Source organism: Lutra lutra, chromosome 7 (genome assembly GCF_902655055.1).
Source record: "Lutra lutra chromosome 7, mLutLut1.2, whole genome shotgun sequence".
Taxonomy (NCBI): Eukaryota; Metazoa; Chordata; class Mammalia; order Carnivora; family Mustelidae; genus Lutra; species Lutra lutra.
Window position 1 is genome coordinate 4018050 of NC_062284.1, and position 13237 is coordinate 4031286.

At 57.5% G+C, this 13237-nt stretch overlaps 1 protein-coding gene and 1 long non-coding RNA gene across 3 annotated transcripts in view; one reads left to right on the plus strand and one right to left on the minus strand.

The window, feature by feature from the left end:
- AP3B2 (adaptor related protein complex 3 subunit beta 2) overlaps positions 1 to 12539 on the plus strand; it is a 29261-nt gene extending 16722 nt beyond the window's left edge. Inside the window, exons 15-27 of one of the 2 annotated variants that reach the window (XM_047739015.1) lie at positions 4746 to 4932; positions 5704 to 5822; positions 5933 to 5989; positions 6235 to 6343; positions 6642 to 6759; positions 7150 to 7333; positions 7511 to 7571; positions 7890 to 7996; positions 8187 to 8415; positions 8815 to 8899; positions 9111 to 9208; positions 11819 to 11957; positions 12062 to 12539. In XM_047739015.1, the coding sequence (XP_047594971.1) occupies positions 4746 to 4932; positions 5704 to 5822; positions 5933 to 5989; positions 6235 to 6343; positions 6642 to 6759; positions 7150 to 7333; positions 7511 to 7571; positions 7890 to 7996; positions 8187 to 8415; positions 8815 to 8899; positions 9111 to 9208; positions 11819 to 11957; positions 12062 to 12212 (1644 nt within the window). In that variant the 3' untranslated portion in view covers positions 12213 to 12539. The remainder of the gene's footprint in view (positions 1 to 4745; positions 4933 to 5703; positions 5823 to 5932; positions 5990 to 6234; positions 6344 to 6641; positions 6760 to 7149; positions 7334 to 7510; positions 7572 to 7889; positions 7997 to 8186; positions 8416 to 8814; positions 8900 to 9110; positions 9209 to 11818; positions 11958 to 12061) is intronic. The other variant, XM_047739016.1, reaches the window with a different exon arrangement.
- Positions 10084 to 13157, minus strand: LOC125105484 (uncharacterized). Its single transcript, XR_007128914.1, has 3 exons — positions 13067 to 13157; positions 11201 to 11286; positions 10084 to 10632 (listed from the first exon to the last, which is right to left on the minus strand). It is a non-coding gene; the product is annotated as an uncharacterized LOC125105484 (long non-coding RNA).
- Between the last annotated feature and the right edge of the window lie 80 nt (positions 13158 to 13237).

Below are 13237 nucleotides of genomic sequence, written 5' to 3' on the forward strand. Positions count from 1 at the left end.
GAGATTCTCCTAAGAATAAAGTGTTACATGCAGAGTTCTCAAGGTGTCAGAGAGTCCGAGCACTACGGCAGTTCCCACACTCACTGGCCCTCTCAGTTAAGTGAGGTAGGGGGCCAAATCCAGCCCGTTGCCTGTGTTTGTAAATAAAGTTTTATTGGGACACAGCCATGTTCATTCGTTTATCACATATGGATAATTTTGTGCAACAACAGCAGAGTTGACTAGTTGTGAGAGTCCATATGGCCCACAGAACCCAAAATGGTTACTTTCTGTCCTTCCTAAAAAAAGCTGGGCGACCTGTAGAGCTGAGTGTCTGAGCAGGTGGCTTGGGTCAGCAGCATGGCTGTACCCTGGAGATGGTGACATCCCCACCTGCCTGCAGGTGGCCTCTTTGCGGTCCCATCGAGTCTCCAGGCAGTGGCACTCGTGTCTTCAGTGGCTCCTTTGATCCTTGGTGGCTTTGGTGGGCTCCAGGGACTAAGCTGGGGAGGCAGGGCCATCAGGGGCTGGGACACTGGTCAGGATTTGGAACAGGCAGCAGTCATGTGTGGAAGCAACAGGGGACGGGGTCTGTGACTGTCAGTGTCGAGGGAGAAGCAGGCTGGAAAGCAAAACTAGACAGCGCACTCCCTGAGTGAATATTTGTGTGCCTCCTTTGTTCAGAGGGGAGGAAGGAACAGGCGGGAGGGCCGTTTGAAAAGATGAAGCCCCATGGGTGGGAAGTCACTCAGATGGGCTGAGGGCCGAGCAGAACCCCTGAGCCCCCAGATGGTGATGGGTGATGTCGGCATGTTCCTGAAGGCTGTTGTGTCCCCATGGCATTGCCCCAAGCTGTCACTGTTAGCTACGGTGCGTTTGCTCATTCCTTCTTTAACATAGAGTTCTCGAGTGCTCACAGTGCCTGGCACTGCGGAGGTGTCCTCAAGCATGACAGTGGATGAGACCTGTTTACTGGCCTCCAAATGCTCCCGGCCAAGTAGGGGAAACAGTAGGAGACACAGGGCAGGAAGAACTGTAGCAGGGTTGGCACAGAGTGTGGGTGTGGCCAGCTGAAGCCGTCTCCCAGACAGGACACCGGGGGCGGGCCCCGTCACGGCAGCCGGCATAGGCTGTTCAGGCAAATGGACGCGGACCTCCACGTGCCCTTCACCTGAACATGGGTCCCAGGCACAGGCCCTTTAGGACGGTTCTTTGATTCAGTAAAGAGAGCTTTTCTCCTCTCTCCGGTCCTCCCGTTTTCCACTTCTTTTCTTCCCAGCCTATTCTCAGAGTGCTGGAGGAAAGAGAATTGTTGGCATACCGGGAAGGAAGAGGTGTGGGTGTGCATATGGATATTTGTACAAAACGGTGGTGATGCTTCCCCCTCCCAGTACCATGGGTGACATTCTGGGCCTGCCATGGGCCACAGCAATCCCAGCCACCCCCTACTTACTGATCTCTAGCACATGCCGGGTCCTGGCCTAGGCCAAGGGGCTGGACATAGCTGTGCCTCATAAGCCTCAGCAGGTAATCAGGCTCCGGGCCAGAGGCCACAAAAGCTCTGATAATAGAGGTACTGACAGAGGGCTGCGGGCCTCAGCCCTGTGTAGGTGGTCCTTACAGCACCTGGGGTCTGACACCTGGGGCAACTTTCAGCAGTGAGTTTGCTTTTGATTTGCTGGCTGAGATGTGTGGGAGGAGGGTCTGCTAGGAGCGTGGTGGGAGCCAGAATCTGGCCTCTACCGTGGATGGAAAATTTTGATAGAGTTCTGCAGAATTAAAAAAAAAAACAAAAGGTAACTTTTTTTTAATGTATCATAAAGGTCATGCATGATTATTATAACCCATTTGGAAAACCCAGAAAAATAGTAATTAAAAATATAAGTTAGCCATAGGTCTGCCACTTAGAAAAGATCCCTTTTGATCTTCTATTTCTTTAGCTCTTAAAAAAACATTTCTGGTACCTATGTGTAGTCATCCAAAAGTTACACATCCCTATCTCGTTCAGTATCCTAACTTTCATTTCTCTTTCCTTCCAGTGCCTTCATATTTAGAAAATTGTTTCCCTGTTCACAGATCAATTAAAAATCCCACCTATATCTTCTCTAGATTTAGATTTTTGTATTTTCCGATCCATCATAGTAGTTTTTCTCTTGATGTGTCACAAGTTACCATAAACCCAGGGACTTAAGACAGTGTGGGTATTTTCTCACAGTTCTGCGGGTCGGGAGTCAAGGCGCAGCTTCACTGGGTCGTGTGCAAGACTGCCCCGAGATGCCACTGAGGGCTGGGCTCCCGTCCGGCGCTCTGCAGGGAAGCGTTCTCTTCTAGGTTGGCCTGGTTGGTGCTTAGATGCAGTGCCTTGGGATGGTGGGACCGAGGCCTCGGCTTCTTTCTGGCTGTTGGCTGGAGACTGCCCCCTGTTCGAGAGACCACCCTCAGTTCCTTGCCAAGGGGGTCTCCCTACACGGCTGCTTATTTCTTCCAGGTCACCAGGAAAAAAAAGTCTCCAGAGCAAGGTTTATATAATGAAACTTAATCACAGAATTATGTTTTACCCCCATGACCTTTGCCCTAGCCTGTTGGTCAGAAGCGAGTTTCGGGTCTTGCCCACACTCACGGCAAGACGATTACGTGAAGGCGTGAGCAGCAGGAGGCAGGGACTGTGCAGGAGGACCTTACAATGTGTGTGCCACAGCCATCTAGAGCTTGTTTTTATATGTGAGGTCAGGATATATTTTGCTTTCGTATTTTGAAGAACCAGTGTCCCAGTGTGATTTAACAGGTGGTTCCAAGGCAGCGGGTGCGTTGACATTGGTTCTCAAAAAGGGGTCCATGTTCCCCACTTAAAAGTCTTCCCCCGGAAGCTGGAGCCTGCTGGTCCGTGGGAACCTCGTTCCATTCTTGGTGCACTGAAGCAGGTCTCCTGGGCCTCTTGAGCTGCCCGTGAATCCTGCACATCCTGGCTGAGCGAGGGGAGGGTCTTGGTGGTGTCGACTGGATGCTAGGATTTCTGGTGGGTCCTTGGGGTGGGGAAGGGTAGTGAATTGTTCTAAGCAAATCCTGCAGTGACAAGTGGGGAGTGAACCAGGCCCTTCCTGTGTTGGTTGTTGATGTGCAGTTAAGGCTGCGGACAGAGGGATCCAAACCCTTAACACTTCTTCTTTCCTTTTTTTTTTTTTTTAAGATTTTATTTATTTATTTGACAGACAGAGATCAAAGTAGGCAGAGAGGCAGGCAGAGAGAGAGGGGTAGGCAGGCTCCCCGCCGAGCAGAGAGCCCGATGCGGGGCTCGATCCCAGGACCCTGGGATCATGACCCGAGCTGAAGGCTGAGGCTTAACCCACTGAGCCCCCCAGGCGCCCCACCCTTAATACTTCTTTCCACTTCTTTCCGGAACTAGGCAAGGACTTGGGGAGGGAGAGAGTCTGGTCGGCCAGCTGGGATGTCTGTAAAGGGAATCAGCAGCATCTTGAGAGTGGACCATGTTGATAAGGGCATCGACCGGACGTGACTGGTCAGACGATGTCTGGCCCAGGGCAGGGAAGGTCTGTGATGAGGGCCACTGCAAGGTGTGCTGGGGCATCTGGCGCTGAGAGTACTTACCTGTGATGGGAACAGTGTTGTAGGCGCTGTACTGCTGGAAGGGACTGAGTGGAAGGTGAGGCCACCGACGTCCCTATGGGCTGTGTCGTAGGTACAAGAGAGTCACAGTGGCTCTCTAGCTTTGCCACAGCAGTGGCTCTGATTCTCGGCCAGCAGCTGGGGGTTCTACCCCTCATGGACATCTTTCTGACACTCCCTCTTGGTCACCTGAGTTAGCCATGTCCTCGGCTGGATGCCCGTCAACATCAGGAAGACCCGACTGGGTTCTAGACTCCCTCCGCTGCTTCCTGCTGCCCGGGCGCTCTGGCTGTGGGGGCACAAGATCTGTGTACTTGGTGGTTTTGTCTTGCTCGTAAGCAGTGGAGACCCGGGGGCGGGCAGCAGCCTCATGGCAGCAGGGAGGTGGTGCAGGGAAGCCCGTGGATGGCCGGCTCTGGCGAGCCCGGGCCTAGAAGCAGCCTGACTGACTCCTTAATCTGAAAGGAGTCGCTTCTGACTCTGCTGCTCCTCTGGAAGGGGGATGTTTCATGAGAGCGTATGAAGCACCTTACACAGCACACGGTGCTGGAAGGCCTCCCTGAAGGACGTTGGCTGCCTGTCATGCTGTAAACGCAGGGCCGAGAAGGCCGGGATCAAGGCAGAAATCAAGATCTGGGGTCCTGGGATGCGGCTGCCTCCACGGACCCCATAGGCCTTCTGCAGCCCCAGTTTGCTCTCATCTCATCGGAACCTTCTGTGGGAGCTCACAGCCTCTGCGACTCTGAGCTGCTCAGAATGTACTGTGTGGGTCAACGGGACATGAGGACAGCCCCTGCCAAGGGGATCCCCCTGTGCCCCCCACACTCACCCTGGTACCCCATAGTAAAGAGGCTGGCCCGGGCTGGAGTAGGCATGGCAGGAGCTGGGTCTGGGACAGGGGGACCCCCAGACTGAGGAATAATGGAGCCCACGGCCCAGAGGGAAGAGATTATAAAAGGGCGACCTCTTCTGCGGGGCACAGCAGTTGTCGGAGCTGGGGTCAGGAGTAGGGCCAGGGGCTTGAGGGGAAGCACAGAACGGTAGAGCAGCGAGTGGGGGAGGTGCGAGCGGGCTGCAGGTGTTGGCCTGCGGAATCTGCTGCAGGGCCCGCCCACCCCCGTGTCCCCACTCTCGTCCCCCAGACCAAGTTGCTGACCCAGTACGTGCTGAGTCTGGCCAAGTACGACCAGAACTATGACATCCGTGACCGAGCGCGCTTCACACGGCAGCTGATCGTCCCGTCAGAGCAGGGGGGGGCCCTCAGCCGCCATGCCAAGAAGCTCTTCCTGGCACCCAAACCAGCCCCCGTCTTGGAGTCATCCTTCAAAGGTGGGAGCTGAAATCAAGGGTGATCTCCTGCGGGAGGGGGAGGAATTGGTCAGGACCCCAGACCCGGCCCGGGCCCCTGAGTTTCCAGTCTTAGCCAGACATCAGGACTTCTGGAGAATTGCCAGACCCCCATCCCCAGGAGGGGACAGATTTTAAAATCTCTCAGGAAAGAGGAGGTTCCTTTCTCCTTCCCGACAGCACCCCCTCTCTGCATTACCCTCCGGATACCACAGGCTGGGCCTCTGGCCCTGACTCCTTCCCACTCCCATTCTGACTGCACACCCTCCCCATGGGGTCCAGAGCCTGACCAGGCATGTCTTCTTCCTCCCCCTTGACCCAGCCTGGCCAGCCTCTTCCTCACAGTTGCTATCCTCATACCAACCAGGCCTCTGCCCAAGCCTGGCTGTGCTGAGGCACACAGACCCCATTGCCCCAGAAGAGAAGCCCCACTCATGTGTCTGCCTCCCCCCAGACAGAATCAAGCAGATGGGCCAGCAGCATCTCTGGGCCTGGAGCCCCCTCCCGCCCCCCCTCCGCCCTCCTCCACAATCCCACCAGCCCCATCCCTCAGCCCGTGCTCTAGTCAGGCCAGACAACCTTATCTCCTGGCATGAGGTCCTAACTTCTGGCTGGAAGTCCCTAACAGGACACAGCCACTGCTTACACATGCCTAGCTGGGGGGATCCAGCTGTCCACCCCACCTGGGAGATAACTCCCCCAGGGCATTTCCTAATACCTCCTCCTGCCCTCACCTCTAACCCTCCCCCCCAGACCGGGACCACTTCCAGCTGGGCTCACTGTCCCACCTGCTCAATGCCAAGGCCACAGGCTACCAGGAGCTCCCAGACTGGCCAGAGGAAGCTCCAGACCCATCTGTGCGAAATGTGGAGGTCAGTGGGGGTGAAGGCCGGACTGTGTGTTTGAGGGGCAGGGGGCGGCACAGGTGGCAGAGCGCCCGGCAGTGCTGGCCTGGCCCTCCTGACGCCCTCCCCACATGCAGGAAGAAGATCTCTCCCTTATCAAGACCCACGTGGGCCTGTTGGGCGAATACACGGAGGTCCCCCTGCCCGTGTGCCGTGCTCTCTCCCCACACCCCGTGCAGCCCCTCCCCTTCCCCTGGTGTGCTGTACCCTACTTCTCGGTTCACAGTTCTCCCTGCGTCAGCAGCATCCCCTCCCCTCCCCATTTTTCTCTCTTGGAGACTGGACCAAGGAGGGCAGGGTGCGAGGTAGAAACCTCGCGCTTCCCTTCCTCCGCCCCAACCATTATTCGATGCTCCTCTCGCCCCACCCCCATTTCCAGGTACCTGAATGGACCAAGTGCTCAAATCGAGAAAAGAGGAAGGAGAAGGAGAAGCCCTTCTACTCGGACTCTGAGGGGGAGTCAGGCCCCACAGAGTCTGCAGACAGTGGTAAGGAGATCAACAGAGATGGGGTACCATGCCCCTGGCCACGTGTGTGATCCACATGGTTTCACATATGCAGGGGGTTGTGCAGCTGCGTGCCTGGACCTGTATGTCTGTGGGTGGGCCCAGGGGGTGGCACGTCACTTTCGAGTTCATCTGTGTCCTGGTCCGGGTGACGTCTGGGGCCCGGGGAACCTCGGGGGGTGCAGCTTCCCTGCTGAGTCATGGTGGGATCCCAGGGCACCTGTTCTGGACCCAAGGGGGTCTGCATACAGGGAGGGGCCCTGAGCCGGCTCCTCCACAGACCCCGAGTCCGAGAGCGCCTCGGACAGCAAGAGCAGCGGTGAGAGTGGCTCCGGGGAGTCCAGCAGCGAGTCTGATAGTGAAGACCAGGAGGAGGAGAAAGGGAGGAGCAGTGAGAGGTAAGAGGGGAGCCAGCCAGGTGGCTGGTGGGGTTCAGGGGGTCTCCTCTGGAAAACAAGGGGGAATGCTCAGCCTTAGCCACTCTTCTAAGAGCTCCCGAGCTTCCTCCTGATCTGGTGGGGCCTGCAAACCTCCAGTCCACTCCCATGATGGCTGCTGTGGCTGGCTGCAGGGGTCTCTGTGCTGGGCCTGCCCCCTCACAGGGGCAATGTGGAGAAGCAGTCTGGGGCCAGGGGCCCAGGCACAGGCACAGGAACCCACATGTGGCCTCCACTGGCTTGACTCCCCTCTCCTCCCTCCCACTTTCCTGGGCTTCTCCTGCTCTTCTGGGAGGCAAGGAGAGGTGTCCAGGCTGGGCCTGAGCCCTACTTGCCCCCCCCCTCCTTCAGTGAACAGAGTGAGGAGGAAGGTGGGAAGAGGAAGACCAAGAAGAGGAAGAAGGTGGCTGAGGGACAAGGAGATGGTTCATCTTCAGATGAGGGCAGTGACTCCAGCAGTAGCTCCTCCGAGTCTGAGAGGACGTCAGAGACAGAGGAGGAGCAGGTGGAACCTGCCTCTTGGCGGAAAAAAACAGTGAGAGCCTTGGGCCCGGAGGCGGGGCAGTGGGCACCTGGGCCAGAGCCTTTCCCATGTCCTGGGCCAGGCCCAGTCATCTCCGTGCCATCTAGAACAGACCATGGTATCACCTATCCAAGCCACAACAGGCCAGGTTCTCTCTTCCCGCACCCGCATCCCATTTTTCTCTTTCAGCCTCCCAGTGGCAAAAGTGCCCCAGTGGCCAAGGAGATCTCCCTGCTTGACCTAGAGGACTGTGAGTTTGGGTAGTAGAAATAGCAGGGGAAGGAGACCTCGGGAGGGTGGCTTAAGAAGGTCGATGGGAGCTCTGGATTAGGTTCCTCAGATCTCCAGGGTAAGAGAAGGAGACAGAACACATTCCTGGGTTTGAGAGGGCAGCAGGACAACCTCCCCAGGTGTGGAGCGAAAACCACTACAGGGAGCCCCGAGGCGGCCCTGAGCGTCGCTGTCCGTGGTGCTGAACTCTGTGCTCCCTGAGCTCTGTGCTCTCTACTCAACCCAAGCCAGTTCCACCTTGCCTCTCCCTCATAGCCTTCCTCATCTCCTCCCACAGTCACCCCGCCCAGTGTCCAGCCTGTATCTCCCCCTACGATTGTGTCCACCAGTCTGGCTACTGACCTGGAGGGCCTGACACTCACAGACTCCCCACTGGTGCCCTCGGTGAGTGGGATGGGGGAGGGACTCTGGGACAGGGACACATCTGTGGTGCATCCTCAAGTGTGGATTTGTGTGTGGGGGTGAGATGTAGGGGATAGCCTTGAGTCTCCACTGCTCGATGACCCTAGGTGAGGGCAACGTGGGGACAGGCCCTCTCCTTGTTCACTTCCACACGGGCCCTCCTCCCCTCCAGCTGCTGAGTCCAGCGTCAGGTGCCGGGAGGCAGGAGCTGCTACACCGTGTAGCTGGCGAGGGGCTGGCTGTGGACTACACCTTCAGCCGCCAGCCTTTCTCGGGGGACCCCCACATGGTGTCTGTGCACATCCACTTCTCCAACAGCTCTGAAACCCCCATCAAGGGCCTGCACGTGGGCACCCCCAAACTGCCTGCCGGCCTCAGCATCCAGGAGTTCCCTGAAATCGGTACGGAGGGCCTTGGACGTGGTGGAGAAGGAGGCTCCTGGGCAGAGTCAGTCTTTCTGTGGCTGCTGGTGCCCTCCGTGCCGGGCCAGGCTGTGAGGGCTCAGAGAGGGCATCTGATGTGATCACGCCCTGGTAGACAAGATGACTGGTGCAATCAGGGGGGGTGCAAATCTGCATCAGGCCAGAAGGTGCTTGAGGCCTTGGTGATTTCAGGACGGACTTAAATGGGGGAAGGGGGAGGGAGAGGGTTTAGATTTAAGGAGAAAACCAGGAACCATCTGCCAGGGACCCAGAAGGTCAGGAGTGCATGGTGGGGTGGTCAGCTCTGGCAGTGATGGGTTCCAGACCTATTAGGTGATGGTGTCCCCCCCTCTCCCTTTCTCTGCCTCATACCCGCAGAGTCCCTGGCACCTGGAGAATCTGCTACTGCTGTAATGGGCATTAATTTCTGTGATTCAACCCAGGCAGCCAACTTCCAGCTGTGGTGAGTATCTAACTCATGGTGGGGCAGGGCGGAGGATGGGGAGGGGAGGGAGCAGAACTGCAGGGATATGTCATGCGCTTCCTGGTCTGGAAGCCATCCCAGGCCCTCAGATCTTCTCTCTTGCTCTCTTGCTGCCTTCGGGCAAAGTGGGAGGTGAGGAGCAGGACTCCGGCCTCATTTCCTCTCCCTCTGTCTCCTCCCACCTTCGCAGTACCCAAACCCGGCAGTTCTATGTCTCCATTCAGCCACCTGTCGGGGAGCTGATGGCTCCCGTGTTCATGAGCGAGAATGAGTTCAAGAAGGAACAGGGTGAGTGCTCCCTGGGGTGGACGGGGAGGGGCTCAGTCATCCACAGTGCCTCATGCTGGAGGAGCCTCCCCAGCTTCAGGCAGAGCCTCAGAGCAGAGGCTTCACGGAGGGTGGGGCCCATCAGTGAGGCTTTGGAGGGAGGGGGCTCAGCCAGGCAGAAAATTCTAGGCCTGCATTCCAGCTTGGGGGAAATATCATGAGTACGTGTCAGGGAAAGTTACCAGGAAGAGAGGAGAGTTTGGTTTGGGGCTCAGCAGTCCATAGCACAGAGGGGTAGTCAGAACAAAACTGAAAAGGAAAGGTCTGCTCTAGTTTCTGGATGCCTGGGTTGCTGTGCTACAGGATTTCAGTCCCAGAATTTGGAAGCTGGAAGGGGTCGCCAAAGTTACCAGGTCCACCAGCACTGTGAGGGAGATTAGGACTGTAGACCTCATTTTCCTAGCCATGGTGGGTCCCCGAAGGTGTCTGAGGAAGGGACCAGGTCCCTGAGGAATGGACCAAGGGACCTTGGCTTCAGCAAGGGGAATCCGGCAGCACCAGCAGCTGGGACCGCCCCGGGAGATCCTGCAGCAGGCAAAGAGGCAGTACAGCTTGGGGAGAAGCTTGGGGCTTTGTGAGCCCTGGCTGGGTATTCTGACCCCACCACTCCCTCAGTGTGTGACCTTGGCCCTAAATCTTGTCACCGTGTATAAGGCTGTTGCACTGGATCTGGTGAGAGAGGTTGAGGACCGGGATGAGCACCCTGGCAAAGGCATTGCAGGGCTGGGGCAGGGAGTGGTGCTGGGCAGGGGGCAGCTGAGGGCTGCTCGCTGCCCTGAGAAGGAGAAGAGGGAGGTGTACACGGATGGCAGGGTGGGCAGGGAGAATGGCAGTGCCCTTGCCTAGGCCAGGAGTCAGCAGCCTTTTCCCGTGATGGGCCAGAAAGCAAATGTTCTAGGCTTTGTGGGCCACGTGATCTCTGCTCAATGACTCAACTCTGCTGTTAACACAGAACAGCCACAGATAACGCGTAAATGAATGAGTGTGGCTATGTTCCAATAAAATTCTATTTATGGACACTGAAATTTGAATTTCACATAATTTTCATATGTCGTGAAATATTAAGCTTTTGATTTTTTTTTTTGCCCCCCCCCCACCCCCGACACGTAAAAAATATAAAATACATCCTGGGCCGTGGGCTGGATTTGGCTTGCTGACTGAAATTTGCCCAACCCCTGATGCCAAAGGAGGAGGAATGGGCTCGGCAGGGGAGGAGGGAGGAGTGTGGTTGGTTCCAGATGAGCTGATGGTGAGGTGCACGGGGCATGTTCGGGAGCTGGCCCTTTGGTAAGCGACCACAGGTGTGGGTCTGTGCCCCGGAAACACCTCTCAGCTGGAGTCAGGAGCCGAGGTGAGAGCTGGAGCTGTGAATGAGCCACATGTCCCTGGGAGAGAGGTGGGTGGGAAGGTGAGGCCAGGGAGCGTCCTTGAGGAAAACCTGCATTCTTCAGGAGAAAGAGGGGAGGGATAAGAGAAGGAACAGAGCAAGAGGCAGAAGGAGACCCCGGGGAGGTCTGTCCTGGGGTGGCATGGCTACAGGCCAGGATGACCCAAGACCTTCTGCTCCACACGATAGGTGGCTGCTGCCCCCATCTGAGAGCAGGTCATTGCAAAGAGGGGACAGAGGCCAACTGCAGTGGGTGGGAGGAGACCAGGGCTTGAGGCAATGGAGCCCTCTTGGGAGGACTTTGGCCATAAATGGGGAGGGAGACACAGCAATAGCATGACAGAGAGGACTTTTTAAGGACTTGGACACCTGGCCACAGGGAGAGTAAAGGTACAGAGGCACGGAAATGTCATCACTCCAGAAGGAAGGGGATGGGAGCAGCAGGAAAGGGAGGGCCATTCTCAAAAGGAGAAGAATGGGGGAAGCAGCAGAGGGAAGACAGAGGGGCTGCAGGGAAGGCGGCAGGAGGTCACACAGCTGGCCGTGTGTGGAGGTCACATACTCACTGAGTGTGTGAGTGGAGAGGAGAGCTCTGGCCTGCAGAGTGAGGGGTTGTGGGGTGCTGTGAATGCCCAGGGGTCCGGAGCTCGTGCTGCAGGTGACATGAGAAGTCCATCTCAGAGCCTCACGTGACCACTGTACTCTGGCCTGTCCGCTGAGGACCTGTGCCTTGACCAAGAGTGTAACAGCCACCAGCGATCTGTTTGTGGGGACTCAGCTTTCTAGAGCTGGGAGGGACCTGAACTCGGAGGGCCAGCCAGGAAAGACCAGAGCGTGTGGGGGCTGAGGTGGAGGACACTGCTTCGAGCTGACTGGCCACCAGGTCCACGGGCTCTTCCTCCCAAGGGGCGGGTAGTCCAGAAGTCTGATGGTGGGGAAGGGCCAGATCCATCTTTGGTCAGCAGCATGGCTAGAGCTCGGGGTGGGGAGGCTGGCTTCCTGAGGCGGGGTGCAGTCCAGGACAGAAGTAGCCCCTCCTTGAGTCTGAGGGATTCAGACCCGCTTTTAGCCTGAGACCTGTCCAGCCTGCGGGGATCTCAGTTGAGGGTGCTCGGACAGACCCAGGTGCCAGCCTCTGGACCCAGCATGGCCTCTGCCCTCACCGTGACCTTTGCCCCCCCCAGGAAAGCTGACAGGCATGAGTGAGATCACAGAGAAGCTCACGCTGCCAGACAGCTGTCGCAGTGACCACGTCGTGGTGCAGAAAGTGACTACCGTTGCCAACCTGGGTCGTGTCCCTTGTGGGACCTCTGACGAGTACAGGTAGCGGCCACCAGCAGAGGGGACAAGATGGGCTCTGGGCAGGCCTGCTCTGCAGGAGGGCCCCAGGCCACGAGGCTGAGCCCCCGCCTCTGCCCTCACCCCAGATTTGCAGGCAGGACGCTGACCAGCGGGAGCCTGGTCCTGCTGACCCTGGACGCCCGGCCCTCGGGGGCTGCGCAGCTGACCGTCAACAGCGAGAAGATGGTGATTGGCACCATGCTGGTGAAGGACGTGGTGCAGGCTCTGACCCAGTGATGCCCGCGGGCCGGGAGTTCTCAGCCCTGCTCATCTCTCCCTTGTGGCACCTGGGCTGCTAGCCCCCATCCTTCATTCTCTCTCTTTCTTTTCTTCTTCTCTCTCTCCTAGCAGATTCCTCATGCCAGATAGCATCAAGGCTGGGGGTGGTGGAGCTGTTGCCCTCTGGTCATTCCCAGCCCCTCTCCCCCATAATGCCCCCCCATAATGCCCCTCCCCACGGGTTCCACATGCTCTGTGCAGGGGGAGCCCCTGACTGCGCCCTTGTCTTCCCGGCTTTCTGCAACTGTGTGTCTAGCAGAATCCCAATAAAAAGGCTTCTCCCTATATGCTGCCTCAGCTTTCCCTCCTTCTGGGCTCTGTCTGAGGGGGACGGGGACGAGCTGCTCTGAGTGGCCGCATGACTCTTGGGAATGATCATCGCTGACTTTCTAGGGAAGGTTGGGACTCACTCCCATAGGTGACTCTGGCCAGACTCCAGGGTGACCCTCCCTGAGTCTCCAGGCATGTGTGTGGAAGAGAACTCCAGGCAGGGGTGGGGGACCGAGCTGGAAGATCTCCCTGTCCTTGCTAGCAGGCTCTGCAGAAGCGAGGCCTCTCTGGTCACTGTCAGTCCCCATGGCTTTCCCTCATGGGCCCTTGGGGAAAGACCGCTAACGTGGGGGACTCCCCGACATTGGCGTGGGGTGCGGACTGTGTCGGCAGTGGGGCCCCTGCCCGGCTGGGGAGCTGACCCAACCAGCCGTCATGGAGGGGCGGGAGCAGGAGAGGTACAGCAGTGTTCCCAAACAGCCCTGTGTCCGATCACCCCACAAATTCCAGTCGGCGTCTGCAGGAGAGAGCCCCTTTCTCACGGAGCCCCGGGGACTGAAATTGCTCCGTGGACACACTTGAGCAGTGAAGACGGATGGCCTCTGCAGCTGGGACGAGGCTTCCGGATGTGGCGTGAGTCTATGATCAAGTTTAGGAATAATGGATTTAAAGATTTTATTTATTTGACAGAGATCACAAGCAGGCAGAGAGGC